This window comes from Eurypyga helias, unplaced genomic scaffold (genome assembly GCF_000690775.1).
Source record: "Eurypyga helias isolate BGI_N326 unplaced genomic scaffold, ASM69077v1 scaffold36893, whole genome shotgun sequence".
NCBI classification, from domain to species: domain Eukaryota; kingdom Metazoa; phylum Chordata; class Aves; order Eurypygiformes; family Eurypygidae; genus Eurypyga; species Eurypyga helias.
Genome location: NW_010239995.1, coordinates 4,854 through 21,139, shown reverse-complemented (window position 1 = coordinate 21,139; position 16,286 = coordinate 4,854). Strand labels below are relative to the sequence as shown.

The following is a 16,286-nucleotide window of genomic DNA, read 5'->3' as shown; positions in this document are numbered from 1 at the left end:
TATGAGGCCAGAGCTTCACTAAAGTTGCTGCCTTTACTGATACACTTTTTGTCTGTTGTCCTTATGAAGGCTGTAGGAAATAATGACTGGTGTTTCTGGGTTGTATCCATATTTGCACCAGATCACTGTTTGCTTATCTCCCCCTAAGGGGGGTGAATTAGCCTTAAATATTTACACATAAAAAACAAAAGACAAGACTGAGGAGCTTTTCTGTAACCTTGTAAACACCCTTGGCTTACAGGATTATTACCTTTTGCTCAATATCCACCCTGGTCTAGGGGGAGAATGGATCTTTTGTCTTTAGTCTCTGCCCAAAGAAATGTCGTTACAGGAAAGGCATCAGCTCTTGGGATCATCACGTCTCCCATGTGTCATTCTCCAGTAAGTAGCCTCAGCTGATGACAAGAAGGAACTTGTGCCTCTACAACACCCCCTCATCTTCCCCCCCGCTGCCAAGATGTCACCTCAGGAGACTACCATATCCCCTCCCTCCAGGAAGGGCAAAATTGCAAACAGCCACATGTTCTTGAACATCAGTGGCATCGTGAATGAGAGCTGCTTCTACTACTGATTTGGGGATGAACATTTATATCAGCCTCTGCAAAACCTTTAAGCATTACTACATAAGAGAGTTGAGTACTCTACGGATCTCTCTAAAGGTTTCCTAAAATTTTGTCCTGTGTATGACTGATATTCTGTAGGGTCTGTGCTAGCTAATACAACCAGGTCGATGAATGATGCCGTACTGCTCCCAGCTCAAGTGCTTTGGCAAGTGTTGCCTTCATGTGCTTCCACTTCTTGTACAGTGACAGATGCTACCAAGTATCAGCAGGTGGTTTGGATCTTCCTTTTTACTCACACTCCTCTGATTCCCGTTTCTGTTGCTGTGGTTCTGGCACATTTTAAACAGTCTCACTCTGCTGCTTTTGGCAAGGGCTTTAAACATTTGGTTGTAGATGGGGGAAAAAAATTACTTTCCCCTCCCCCACCCCCCAACCCTTCAGATAAGAATAGCAGATTACCAGGCTCTGCTATTTTAAGTTCAATATCTGATTCTAGGTGGATTTCATGCTTTGGAAGATTTAAGATAGATAAATTCGCCTTTTGGTATTTACTTAGTTCTTTCAAGTTGCAAAGGCTAGGTAACACAGCATGCTGTGTCTTGCTTTCTGAAGACGACTGTTTTGGCCATACAGCGATGAATGGCCCGTGAACTGCAATCCGCAGTTGAAGACTGTCCATCAGAGGGAGATTGTCTCTGTACTAACACGGGCACAGTGCTTAGAGACTGTGCCCACGCTCACATAACCATGAAGCTTCACAATAGCATTTTGACAGAAACCAAAATACAGATCTTAAAATGCTACAACTTTGGCTCTTCTTTTCTGGAATATCTTGACTAATTATACCCAAAACACAACTTTGAATGCATTTCTTCATTCCTTACAGTAGTCATCCCAGTACTTTTCAAGGAGTATGAGAGACATAGAATCATAGAATCATAGAATGGTTTGGGTTGGAAGGGACCTTAAAGACCATCTAGTTCCAACCCCCTGCCATGGGCAGGGACACCTTCCACTAGACCAGGTTGCTCAAAGCCTCATCCAGCCTGGCCTTGAAGACATCCAGGGATGGGGCATCCACAACATCTCTGGGCAACCTGTTCCAGTGCCTCACCACCCTATCTGTGAAGAATTTCTTCCTGATATCTAATCTAAACCTCCCTGTTGTCAATTTATACCCGTTACCCCTTGGCCTGTCACTACAGGCTCTTGTAAAAAGTCCTCTCCCAGCACCCTTGTAGCCCCTTCAGGTACTGGAAAGCTGCAATGAGGTCTCCTCGGAGCCTTCTCTTCTCCAGGCTGAACAAGCCAAATTCTTGCAGCCTTTCATCATAGGAGAGGTGCTCCAGCCCTCTGAGCACCTTTGTGGCCTCCTCTGGACTTGCTCCCACCGGTCTATATCCTTCTGATGCTGGGGGCTCCACAGCTGGGCGCAGCACTCCAGGTGGGGTCTCAGGAGAGCAGAGCAGAGGGGGAGAATCCCCTCCCCCGACCTGCTGGCCACACTTCTCCTGATACAGCCCCGGATACGGTTGGCTTTCTGGGCTGCCAGCGCACACTGCCCGCTCATGTTCAGTTTTTCATCCACCACTACCCCCAAGGACATGAGTCCTTCCTTCTGAATCTCTTTCTTTTGTATACATTTTTTTTGGATTCAGGCTGTTGACAGATGATCTGAATCCATACCATCCAAAATAGCGTTGAACATCATGGTTACAGCAATCACTGTTCCTAGCCTGTTCCTCAAACCTTCTTCCCCACCTCTTTTCAAAAGCCCTTGCCAGGAGACTGGGCTTCATTGAGAGGGAGGTGTCAATTTACCTTTATTCTTTACAGAGCCTTTCATCTTGGAGCAGAGATTAAGATTTTACAGAGCCAGTCCTAATAGATGTGGAGGATAGAGTCATCTCTAACTTTAAGAAGCTAAAGATCTCTAATGATTTCAGATTATTAAATTAGTGGTGATGGTAACTTCAACATGGGGGATTATTTCATGTTTCCTGACCTTGAACACACTCATTTCCATAACAAGATTTTCCTGGGTTGCATCATGGACCAGAACCAGTGCCAGTACAACTTCCTTTACTTTGCTGTTCAGAGACTTCAGATAATTGTGCTTCTAATGATAAATGAGTACAGCAATTAGGTTCTCTATGGCTCTTATTTCACTTTTTCTTCAGTTGTTTGAGGCTCATCGTGAATATGTGTATGATACCTTCTCTGCAGTTATTTTCAGGCACCCAAAGGCTCTGGATACTACAGTAGTAGAGAGCATTTTTATCCAAACTGGGCTTACGGTGAAGGTTACTTATGGTACTCCATATGCCTGCCTCCTGTAAATGGGAAACCTGACAGGACGTTATAAAGATTATCTTTAATGGGACTGGGCATTTCAAATCCACGGTCAGCTTTTTTTTGCATTAAACCCAATATAAATAGAAGGTTGCCCTTCCAGGACTTGTCTGGCCCTGCGGTCTTTATTCCCCATTTCTGTGTCAATTGCCTGTTGGAACATCTTTTGTCCAGTTCTGCTTCTTTTGAAGGTGTCCAGGAAGTTAAGGCAAGATGGTACCAGATCAGTCATTCTGATCTAAAGAGCTATGTTTTTTGTCAGTGTAGAGTAGCTTATGGGTCTTTGAGCCATACTACCAGAACTCGTATCAGAACACACCTGGCCCTCCATTTCTGGTCTCTCACAGCTGGGACAAGTTCATGGCAACAGAGCAAATTTATTCCTTCCTTGTGCAAGATGTTCTTACTAGGTCTGGGAAAAGATAGTGAGCTAAGCGGATCAGGCTTTCATTGAGTTGTATGGCCAGAAGTCTGTTATCCACTGAAGTTTCCCCGCTTCTCATTTTGAAATTAAAAAAATGGGAGGCACTAAGATTGTCTGATGGTAATTTCATCCTTGCATCTTTTGGGGAAGTTTTGGGTTTTTTCCCGCTTTGGCTACTTTTAAACTTAGAGGGTTAATCTTTAAGTGTGTTCTAGTTCTCCCACTCATCTTTATCCAGTGAGGCATTAATCTGGTTTTGGTATCTCATGCGGAAAGCCATTTGATTCTGGTCACTTCGTGCTTGCACCTTCAGTGATGACTGCTATTTCTTCTGAACGGGTTACAGAAATTCAAGACCAGATGTCAGAAAGCTCCGCCTTCCCTGTCCTTTTTCTGCAACAAGACTGTCTGCAAATCTGTTCCCTGTTCCTTCCACAAGTTATCCATGACTTTTCTTTAAGCTGACATAGTGGGAAAGCATGTTGAAAAAGATTTTTATTTCTGGTGACTCTTTTCCTGTGTGGCTTAGAGGAAAATAGAAGTATTTTGTAACCAAGTTTCATAGACAAGGTTCCATTTGAAATACATTTAATGAATCTGCTATCCCTCAATTCTTCATGCAAATTACCAGTTAGCAATAATGGCTGAGTATGTGTAGAACTTATTTTCTACTTGGAGCATCCACAAATTATTTTGTTGTAACTATTCAACTTACTTATACTGCATATTGATGGTCTTTCTAGTCATCTGCATTCCTCTGTTTCACCCATTTCTGTTGTGTCCAGAGGAATCATCATCTGTGGATTTGCTTTGATTTCTTTTATTATTACTACACCAGCTCATAGTCCTTTCTTGAAGCAAAAAATGCAGGCAAACAAAGCAGTGTTGGCTCACATGGCAATTTACCACTGGCAATGAATTCTTTTTTCAAAGGGCAGAAAAGTTGACCATGCTTTCAACACTTAGCAGAAAGCGTTTTGGTTATGTAAAGTAATAAAGTAATTATGACCCATTTTTTAACCTGCAAAGTGCATATGAAATGGTCTAGTAGCATTTATGTATTTTTAAAGAACATTTTAATTGTCATTTTTCTTTTGACAGATTACTTTGGTAAAGGTATAATGCCTTAACTGATGGCATTATTATTCAAATTGTTGTCTGTGCAGTGAAGATGTTTAAGCTAAAACATTTAGTTGCTATAGTTACCCTGCTGAATCTGTAGGCAGATTCATTGGAAAAATCTGTCTATAAATGTTAGTATTTTCTGTGTGTACCTGTAAATTGCTATTATGGTTTTTTACACACAGTCAACTGTCAAATCAGAATCTGTAAGGTTAGTCTTCACATAGTCCCTGCTCTTCCTAAATTAATTTTATACTATATTGTTTCATATTTTGCTTTTCAAAAATCACCTGTGTAACTGGAAGAGAATCCTTTTTTTGAGCAAAATAAAATAGAAGCAACTTTGAAACTTCAAGTTTTGCCTTAAATTATCTCCCTGCTTTGGAGAGCAATAAGGTAGTATATGTACGTTTAATATAAGTACTGGCGAAAGTGGCGGGACCTACAAAATTCTGCCGCTCTAATTTACAGTTGCCATGCAGATAAGCAGTACTCCTTCTTAGGTTTTTTGGGGTTTTTTTTGTACAGACATTTAGAGACAAACCCTTCTCATATTCCATGGAGTGCAGGAACTCAGCTGTTTAGCATGGTGCTGACACTGAACAGATGATCTGCCAGATCTTCTCCAGCTTTCCTCTGGGTTTGCACTGCATCTGACAGCCCTTTGTCTGGTCTGAATAGATTTGGAATTATTTCATGTAATCGTGTTTTGTTCGATTTTTTTTATTTTCTGTTTTATTTCTGTGATATTAAGCAGAATGATAATGAAACGTAATGAAACTGCAGTACTGAATTTTAGGATGTTAAGAGTCTTGACGGTGCTTTGGATTTCATAGCATGAGGTAATGCCTCATCATTGAGGAGAACAGAAATGGAGGCTCTTTAGTTTTTCATGCCTCGTGTGATTTTTTCACTTCCCACACTTGGAGTCTAGCTCATAGCTGTTTTCTTCCAACAGGATGGGCCTGATAAACCTCGCTTTGAAACTCTTCCTCTTGAGTCAGGCTGAGCTCTCTCCTGGACAGGGACCAAGAGCACTGTCTCCACAGCTTGCTTAACACTTCTTTAATAAAAAAAAAAATGACACCTGCTTTGTGAGCTTGGCAAGACAGGAAATAGGTTGTGGGTATCCAGACCAGGCTGATCTTTCCACCTTAATTTAAATGTAGCCTCTCATTTGATGCTACAGCAATATATAAAGTTCGTGTTGGTATAAGATTAATCAAAACAGTGAATGCTTGATACTACTACAAATCATAACAGATTTATGTTTTAAATCTTTTACATCTATGGAATCAGTTGCTCATTTATCCCAAAGATACGCTTCATTATATTGGAAAGGGAATATCTTCTCTTTGGTAATTGCTACAACGAGAACAGCTCTGGATAGAAAATCCAGAGAAAAATGGCGGCTTTACTTTTTGCTTTTGAGGAATCATTTCTTTGCCTCAGTTCTGCGTAATCAAACCAGAGGTGTTTGACCATAAATTATCGGGTAAAGAAAGGAGAAAACTGCGGACAGTTCAGATATTTACAAGAAAGATCTTGGAGTATACACAGATTCTGTTATTGCTCCTTTTTAATGTACGTTTTCAGTGCATTTCACACATGGGAAATCAGAGTCAAGACTGACCTACGCCAGTACAGGCAGAAACTACTGAAGGTAAAAAACAAACAAAAAGGAAACCCACAAGAAGAGGTTAAATATGAGCAGAAGTCATACTGCATAGCCACAGTTGGAACTGTGTAATAGAGTGCAAAATAAAACAGTGGGCAGTCTAACTTTAATTTCCTGTACTTTAGTTAATATATCAAGTTGTATTAAATTATTTCCTGTAATCTTTAGCTTATATTTGGTTACTCTTTTGGGAACTTGATCAAATAATGGGAAGAATTTTATTTTAATCCAAACAGATCTTGAATATTTCTTTGATTCTTCCTCAGAAGCAAAGCTTTTCAATTTTATTTTAATTTGGTAGAAGGCAATTTTATTTTGCTAATGAATTGAATGCTTTTGAAATTAAACCTTTTTATTTTAGTCTTGTTATGTTGCAAATTTGTCAAACTTCGTTAAAGTGTTTGCATTGAAAAAAACCCCAACATTGGGGCTTTATAGCTTATATTTATCTTTTTCACTTTCTTTAGTTTACTGTCATGGAGGAGCTGAAATACTCTTAAGTATGGAATCAGTTGCCGGCAATAATTTTATTTAATTACTAAAAATCTTTTTTCCCAAAGTCAGAGACTGAATTTTTTAGGTGCTCAGCAGAATGCTCCCTCTTTGAACTACAAGCAGACGACTTTTGGTGTTGAGATACTCCAGGGAAATTATAAAGCAATTGTATTCTTTAATTTTATGGACTTCTTTTGTCTGAAGATTGCTAAACTGAAGTTCTGTTTCTCTATGAATCTTCAGCAGGCTGAACAGCTGGATATGTGAGCACAGTTTTCCACTTTCAAATACTTTACATCTAGTTTCAGACTTGGTCATCGTTGTTTGTCATAAATTTTCAGCAAACTCATACTGGTTTTGTGACTCTGATCATCTGAGCTGGTTGACTTTCATCTTCTAGCTATGCCAGAATTTTCCAGGTGTTCTCAAAGAGTAAAACAGTGCTGTGAAACGTTAGTTTATCCTGAATCTTCAACTTCTCCAGCGCTTGAATCAAACTTTCCTAAGAGTGTAAGAGCCTTAAAGTCATTCTCATCCCAGAACATAGCTTTGATTTGTTTAGCTTTTTCCAGATTATGCCTATCTTCAGATCTGAAAGGCTGCCAAAAGGTATTTATGCTTTACCTTGACTTGTGTTTAATTAAGATGGGAGTCATTTCTCGTGTAATTAGACATTTGTATTTGAAGCTTTCTTGTCTCTTCCCAAGCCATGTAAAATGAAAGTAGGTAAACTGCTACCTAATGTTTTCAAGTTTCTCACTATTAGGCCATCATCGGAAAACTGAAATGGAATTTATTTAATTAGTTTATCACTCTCTGCTTACTGGATTGTAATGCTGCTCTATGTTATAAAATATGGTTTTACTTTTCTTAATTTACCTATGTGCTGGGAATCTTCTTGTTGATTGTCTTTTCTGTGTTGCCTACTGAACAGACTTGTGGCACAGATAACTAGGAGTTACATACTTATCTTTAAGGGTCAGAATTTTTGTTTAAGGACTCATATCAGTAACTGCAAAATAATAATTGGAGTAGAATTCATGGCACTGCTTTAATGATTCAGAAGATGATTTACCAAACATGGCAGTTATTTTTAAAAAGAACATGGAAGCAAAATTCATGGAATTAATATTTAACTTTTCAAACGCTAGCTTTGTAATATTCAGGAATTTCTATGCTAGCGTTGGTCAGCTTCAGTTCAAGAGTTTTGTATACCCCAACAGGCTATTTATAATTTTTTTAATTAATAATAATTTTAACCTCTATTTATAGATTTATATTTTTGCGGGTTGTAGTGCATTTAGATTTGAAAACAGGAAGTATTTTAGATTGTTTTCCTTAAGCCATTTTTAAAAAAAACCCTAATTTGCATGGATGAATTTTAAATGTACAAGTGCATTCATGTGTGTAAGAATTAATGTGGCTTTCTGCTTTCCTGTTAGTGAGTATCCCAGGTTAATTTACCATCCAGAAGCACTTAATAACATGCTAGCAGTATGCATACTGTTTATTTTTTGCCTCTTGAACACCATGTAAAGTATTTGTGTTTTACATGTTGTTCATTTTCCACTTCACCTGCTATTCCTGGCCTTGACAAGAAACCTGAGTAGTGTGTTGACTACAAAGACCAGGGAATTGTAATTCCATACTGAAAAGTTTTTAAGGTTTTCTTGTTAGCATGTTTTTTATCACGCTATACTACTGTCATGTGCACATTCAGATGTGAAGGGTTTGTGTTTGCAAACTTTGCTAGTCTGTGTCATTATGCAGAATAAGTTTTGTTACCTTCGTTCAGGTGAAGCTAAGTTGGCTCTTACTGTATTTAGCTTCATGGAGCAATTGCATTATCAAGAGAGGAATTGGGTTGTCAAACTATAGCGTACAGCTCCTAATAAGGCCGACTGACTAGAGTTAAAATCATTATCGCACTGGCATTAAGGGTCTTGATATATTAATCCTGCAGTGAAAAAGATCTAGGAAGTTTTGCTGGCAAGCAATTACAGACTGCACCGTTTCAGCAGAGCACATGCCCATTTAGCTGCTTCTGCCAGCAAAATGTAATGTAGATTAGGATGGATATTCAAGTAGGAGAATTTATAACAATATGCTAATGTGTCCAGCCAGTTCTTTGTGTACTGGCACAATTTCATTCTTTCTAAAATGCATAAAATTCTTATAAAGAATGTATCCAAGTATTGTGTGTATATATATCTCTGTATCTGTATTGATCTCCAGTTGCTCGTTATTCTTGGGTAGATATAAATGTACATGGATTATTCATGGCAGATAAGGCTCGGTAGTCTCTGGAACACTAAAATTAATGAGAGAATAATGGAATTATATAGTATACTTGCAGTAGTGAGCTAAAACTGATTGAAGTGGCAGCATGATTAAAAAACTTCCAAAACCTTACTACTCTTATAAATAAGTCATCAGAAATGAGTTTGATTCTAAAGGTTGTAGGAAGCAATTGTAATCCCAAGTAGTGGTGTAATATGATTTCTGAAAGACTCTGTTGTATTTTGAATTATAGATATACAACAGAGCAGTAACTAGAAAGTAATCCTTATAATGTCTGTTACGCATCTCACTTTGAAAATATTTGAGAATGTAGATAAAACACAACAGTTGAAAAAGAATGGGTTGTATATTCACTAATTATTTAGCTACCCACTATTTAATTTGAGCAACACATAGTAGGTACTGTACATCCTTACAGTTGTAATTCATGAGATAATAGAGTTTGCGCATGTGATGTTGGAGTCAAAGCTGAAGGAAAAATTATTCAATGCGTTGCCTTACTCTTAGGTTTTAACTGTACTGGTTCAGCATATCCACCATCTGTGCGAATGACTCATGCCTCTGGCTGTGCTTCTGCCAAAGTAAAGACTTTGGACAGGCATGGAGTAATCATAACAAAAATGTGAAGTGTTATGAAGTAAAAAATGAGATGAGTTTTGAGTTATACATCGCTTTGTATGTCTTCTCCTTTACTTTATTAGAAGATTTCATTTCTTAAAAACATAGTGTTCAATTTGTTTGGGCAATTATTAGTTGACTTGGAATAGTCTGTTACGCTTCCATGCCACACATCATAAAGCACAAAAATATACAGATATATCTCTTGCTGATTATAAATATACATAGAAGTTACAGGTTGGCTGTTGGACATTATGGCTAATGAAGAAGCCAACACTTCATTTCTTCTCTGATACATAATATGGAGTCATAGGATTGTTTAGGTTAGAAGAGATCATTAAGTCCAACCGTAAACCTAACCCTGCCAGGTCCACCACTGAACGACGTCCCTAAGTGCCACATCTACACGTCTTTGTAGCTGGTTGCATATAATAGTTATATTATTATAAGAATATTTTATATATATATAAATTAATACAAACCCTTATTATTATTACTTGGGTGGTTTGGTTTTGTGAGGGTTTTTTTACAGGATGATATCACCTAATGATCCCACTCAATTTTACAGCCTGTTGTGCTTGGTAAAACACCAACATGAAACACAAGAAGTAGATGAGAGCTGGAAATTCTATATTTCCATTTTAAGTCAGAGCCCGAAAGTTTTAGGACATGTAACTGTATTTCATCTGACTGCTGTCCTTAGGCTGTTGTCTACAACAGCTAATCCAAACGTAGACTTCCTACTGGCAAGCACATCCCTTATGTATGTATAGTCTTGTTCAGCTCGTTAGGTCACTTACACTTCCCACAGGTTACACCCACTGGGAATATTTTCTGTATTTGTTTTCATCTGAGGGTTTTGTTCTGTGTTTAAGGTGTAGTCCATTCAAACGGAAGACCACTTTTGACAACGACAGGGTCTCTCTTGGAGACAACATACCTCTGGCTTGCCCCATGTTAATTCTGTTCTCAAAGAGGAGTTTAAGGCAGCAGCAGTATAAAAACACCTTACTATGTTTTTACCAGCACCGTAACATTTTGCTGTTCGTTGTAATTAAACCCATAGACTTAACTTGTATGCTCACAAAAGCTCAATGTCCTGATTCTTTCTTTTCTTCCATCAGGCAATGTTTGATGCTTTGTCTGATCTCCCCGAGTGGTATGGTATAAAGGAAATGCAAGCAAATTGGATAGGTGACTGCATTGGATGCTCTCTAGACTTCTTGCTAAAGGTAAGTCAGAAATTTCAATGCTACTGTCTTGGTTGGACTAAACACAACCCCTAAAATGCATGATGGGAATGGATTTTCAGATCTAAAAAGCTTGAAACCTACTAAAAGAGATGATTATATGTTCCTGCCCAGACCAGCACAGATTCCTGAAGAACACCACTTGTGGGTTGAAGAGATACTCTCTGCCATCCTCCTTAGGAAAGGGTTTGTGTGTCTGAGTGCATCATCGGATGCAAATTGGCTGTGTGCATTTATGCCAAAATATGTGCCAGCTAATAAGCATTCCTGAAAGCCAGGACATTTAGGTGAGCAGTGCCAAGAGCAGTATCAAGTGGCACTGCACAACTCACATGGGATCCAGCTGAGCTTTTTCTCCTCTCTGCACAGCACCTTCCCTGCCAGACCCAGGCGCACCTCAGGCGAGCCCCTGCACTTTAATGATTTGTCCAGTTTTCTTTTACTACATACAGTAATTAAAATCATGAAAGCCATATAGTTAAGTATTAATGGACTTACAGTGAGGTCTGTTAGAAACAAAGGAAAGGAAAAAGAAACTGAGAAAATTATAATAATCTACAAAAGGACTTCAGATTATCACTTTTTTCTCAAGAAGTGCAAAAGGCTTCTTGAATATGATAGTGACAGAAGAGCTTTTCATAGACCCAGGTGGAATTTCAGCCCTTGTACTTCAAAGGTGTGTTTACTCTAGTCTAACATTTTAAAAGTGACTTCTTATTTTAAAATACTGAGTTTTTGGGAACTTCATATTGAGGCAGCTGAAACTTTCTTAACTGCTCTGAACTGCACACTGCTAGAATGTGCATTTTTGTATTTAAGCTGTTTTTATAATCTGTTTCAGAAAATGTGTATCAAAACCTGTTGGAAAAGAATCTCCTTCTAAGACCCCTATGCACTCCACAGTTAATTGACCTAAAATATAAAGTCTGTTGATCGTGCTGGGTGATAATTCTTGAGTAGCCTTCTAAGCTTATTATCTGTATTTTATGTCGAGTTTTAATGTTGTGTGTGTTGGTTTTGGCCAGGGCAGAGTTAATTTTTTCATAGTAGCTAGTCTGAGGCTTTGTTTTGGATTTGTATTGAGAAGAATGTTGACAAGGCACTGATGCATTTAGTGTGAGGCTGTTTTTTGAATTTGTGCTGAGAAGAACGTTGACAACATACTGTTGGTTTCAGTTGTTGCCAAGCAATGTGTATGTTAAACAAAGGACTTCTCAGTTTCTGATACTGCCCCTGTCCTCCCAGCTGCTTCTTTACAAGAAGCTGGCAGGAGACACAGCCCGGACAGCTGACCAAACTGACCAAAGGGACATTTCATGCCATCGAATGTCATGCTTGGTGTATAAGTTGGGTGATTTGGCTGGGAGGGACAATCACTGTTCGGAGAGTGGCTGGGCATCGGTCAGCCGGTGGTGAGCAGTTGTATCATCACATATTAGTGTTGTTATTATTCAATACGTAGTAATAGTATCATTATTTTATTTCTTTTATTTTCAATTATTAAACTGTTCTTATCTCAACCCACAAGTTCTCTTTTTCCCCCGATTGTTTCCCACATCCCACTGGGGAAGGGGGATGGGGGGCAAAAGGTGAGCGAGAGCTGTGTGGTGCTTAGTTGCTGGCTGGAGCTAAACCACAGCACTGTGCCACCTTTTAATATTTTATTCCTGATATAATTTGCAGCTTCAAGTGTGGTGGAAAGCCTGGGAGATGAGAAAATCTGAAATTCTTTTTAGATTTCAGAGGTGACGTCTCTTTTCCATTTCTTGGAAACAGGGCATGCATATTGCAAGTGAATAAGAGGATTCCAGGTTACTTAGGGATTGGATCTAGGTCAGTAGCACAATGCGATATTCCATATGATTTTAGAATATTTTTTTTGTAGACACATTTAGATAAACTGAGGCAAGACTGTAAAGCAACTTTCTCAAGGTCTTAAAAGTAAATACTGTCAAGGTTTGATTCTGGATTGTCCCCGTAGTGGGAGTACATCTGGCTTTGATGCTCAGAACTGTGTATTTCTTCAGGGTGATGTGGGTCTGTTACTTGCATAAAAAGGAAGGGGAATCTAAACCCACTGCAGTTCTAATGGGAGTTTTTCTGCTTTTTTTCAGGTTAATGGTAAAGTAACGGGAGAGACGCTAGCAGCTTACACCTATACGCCTGAAGCCATTTATGGAGCTTCCCATTTATATATTTTACCAACTCACAGACTGCTGTGTGGGAATAGCAGTCTCAAGGAAGTCTTTCAGAGGGAGTTCATCCCAGGGAAAGGTGGTATTTTTCTCATACTGTATTTTGTTGTAGAAGAGGAACAATTTTAGAGAATGATCTTCAGAAAATGTGTGTCAAGCTGAGCAGGAGCTGTTCCTGTTGAGAGGAACAGGGCTTTTGATTCTTGGTGTATGTCAAACAGTACCACATCAGCCTGTCCTGGCTTCGGATGTGGTAAGAGCAGCTGCGTTAGAATCCTTCCTTTTGTAATGGCTGTTGAGCACTTCATAGTATATAAAAGGAATGGAACAGATTCTCGTTCCCTCATGTACCAGAAGTGAACAGTCCTACTCTGACTGTGTCAGCCTGTTGGAAAATCTCCTGGCTATATGGTAATCTGTCGTTAGCACAAAGATAGCAGAACCAACCCGTGCACCAGCGATGCATTCCTGTCACAGGGAATATAACGAGGGCCGTAGATCACTAGTACGTAGCAACGTGGGTCATTGATAGATAGCAAAATAATACTCCGCTCCGCAGATCCTTAGTTGATACAAGACTCTAATGCAGTAAATTCAGAATATCCCTATGGCAGGTCATGACTTGTACAGCTTATAAAAATAAGTGGTAATTCTTTAACTGATTTTAATTGGTTTCCTGAAGGCTTGTATCACCAATTCTGCCTGTATTTAGCATCCTAGGTCTACTATTTTTTTGTTCTTTGGAAAACATGAAAATTACGAGTAAATACAGTGTGTACTGAATATTTTGTTTCCACTTCAGGCTGGTGTTCAGTATTTTTCTTCCTCGCTGGTGAAGATGAGGCTTCACTGTCTATAGAACATCTAATGTCAACAGCAATGATGCAGGAATCTTGTGGGAAATTGTGATGGTTGCATAGAACCTGCTTTATTTTTGAGTGCTTTCTATAACCTTAAAGTTTGCTTGCTAGCAGAAAAAAAATGGAGCTTGAATGTGTTGAGTACATAGAGCCCTTGTCTCAGAACTGAGCAAACCTTGGAGAATTTTCATTAAGGAACACATTTACAGGTCTTACATTTCAGCCAAATCAAAGCACTAGCCACAGAAACGCACATCCATTTATGTGCCTGTATCTTTGTTGGATCTTGTGCTTCAAGCCAAACCATGCAAGTGCAAAATTGGTTTTTAGTAAGGACTGGTATATTTTTAATATCATTTTTACTTGGAAATACTTGGAAAGGCTTTTCTGTGTCTGCTAACAATAAAGTTCACCTCTTGGTTGAGCTATATTAAGAAACTCTCCTTTGGAATAATGACAGCCATAAGTCCTTGAAAAAGAGGCACAATTCCAGAATTGTAATGCTATTGTTGTGTACTCCTGCTACTTGTAAACATACTTATATGCATTCTTAGTTGAAACTGGCTGACATTTCTTGCTATGTCTTGAACATTTCAAAGGCACAGAGTGATATTTTTCAGAGAAGAGAACATAAAGGAGAAGAATTTCTACACGGACTTTCAAATTTGCTTTTCAGCCATATGAAGGGCCAGGGGTGGCATTTAAGTAAAAAGAAATTTTGGATGGCATTGAATAGACCTTATTTTCATATTAACCCAGATATTTTTTTTTAAATCACCAGTAACATAAAAATTTTAATTTAATTAATTGTAATTGTTTTCAGTGAAGATAGCCTTGTAATTCCCTTTTCTCAGTGTGTTCTCATTTAAATAATTAGGAGGGTATGATTTGTGTTTTCTGGGAGAGAAAAAATAAGAGCTGTTGCATGGCAAAGTAACTTAAAGTTTTAATACATTTACTGTCAGAGTACAGCTCTGCATTTTAGGCTATTGTTATTTAAATAGAGATGAGCAATCAGTTTTCAAACATTCAGTTTTTTAGCCTAGGAAAATTTATGTTAATTTAGAATCTGGTAAGTCTTCTAGTTTTGACAGCATGAGGTGTCTGAGATAAAGGTTTGACCCTTACATTGTTTGATATCTCATTATAATACTAAACGTACGTTCTTTTACATTTGTAACTCCAATACCATCTCTTTACGGCTACGATAATGATTTATGTATGAGCAGATGAGCACAAGAAGCAGTGTCTTTATAAAGTGGAATTATTATTTTGGGTTCCAGCATAAAATCAAAACTATTGCTGTGTGGAAGAGAGAAGTCATTTTTAAGAGCAGACGGTCCTACCCACTCAGCTTCCTGTTCATGAGGCTTTTTGGTCAGTTGCTTTTAAAGACTGAAATGGTTCCTTTTGCCCTTTTTTTGAACAGAGGAGGAAAGATATGTGCAGTGGTTTGAACATGAGAAATTTTCTCTAGAACCTGAATACCTCAGACATCTGAAATTTGAAAAAGCAGTAACCATAAATAAATAAATATACCATTTGTGTTAAGAAGAGTGATGAGATAGAGTGGCCCTATTTTCTAAAAAGCTGTTCGTTTATTTCAAGCAGATTTTATGTGTTCCAATACAAGCTTGAGACTTTCCTCAGCTTAACTATGAAGATAGGTGAAGGGAAGCTCTTAGTCTGTATTTTAATTATTTTAATTATCATCAACTTAAAGTCACTGAAAAACACTAGAAACAGGTCCAAATTGAGATCTGGGGTTTGAATCATGGAATCTTGAAGTATTCAGGATTAATTTTCTTTTGGCTGAGCCACTCGAGCTACACATTGTAAATCAATTTCAGTTTATCGCAGTTCTCACCCTGGATTCTCTCCTCTTCTCTCTCTCCCCTTCCCTGCAGACATTGGTTTCCTCATCTCTAATATGAATATAGAATAGAAGCATAGAATCATTTAGGCTGACTACTGCCAAGTCCACCACTGAACCATGTCCCTGAGCACCACATCTACACGTCTCCTAAATCCCTCCCAGGATGGTGACTCCACCACTTCCCTGGGCAGCCTGTTCCAATGCCTAAAACCCTTTTGGTGAAGAAATTTATCATTATATCCAATCTAAACCTCCCCCTGATGCAACTTGAGGCCATTTCCTCTTTTCCTATCACTTGTCACCTGGGAGAAGAGACCAACCCCCACCTCCCTGCAACCTCCTTTCAGGTAGTTGTAGAGAGCGATCAGGTCTCCCCTCAGTCTCCTTTTCTCCCGGTTTAACACCCCCAGCTCACTCAGCCGCTCCTCACAGGACTTGTGCTCCAGACTCTTTGGTCTGGAGCAGCTTTTTGGCCCTTCTCTGGCCACACTCCAGCATCTCTATGTCCTTTTTGCAGTGAGGGGCCCAGAACTGAACACAGCACTCGAGGTG

The 16,286-nt window shown here is 38.8% G+C and overlaps 1 protein-coding gene across 1 annotated transcript in view; it reads left to right on the top strand.

Moving 5' to 3' along the window:
* The window catches only part of LOC104507143 (probable leucine--tRNA ligase, mitochondrial), a gene marked incomplete at its 3' end in the record, with an annotated part of 47,335 nt that overhangs the window by 26,853 nt on the left and 4,196 nt on the right, over nt 1–16,286 (top strand). Inside the window, exons 7-8 of the mRNA XM_010148330.1 lie at nt 10,678–10,785; nt 12,918–13,077. Of these exons, the coding sequence (XP_010146632.1) occupies nt 10,678–10,785; nt 12,918–13,077 (268 nt within the window). The remainder of the gene's footprint in view (nt 1–10,677; nt 10,786–12,917; nt 13,078–16,286) is intronic.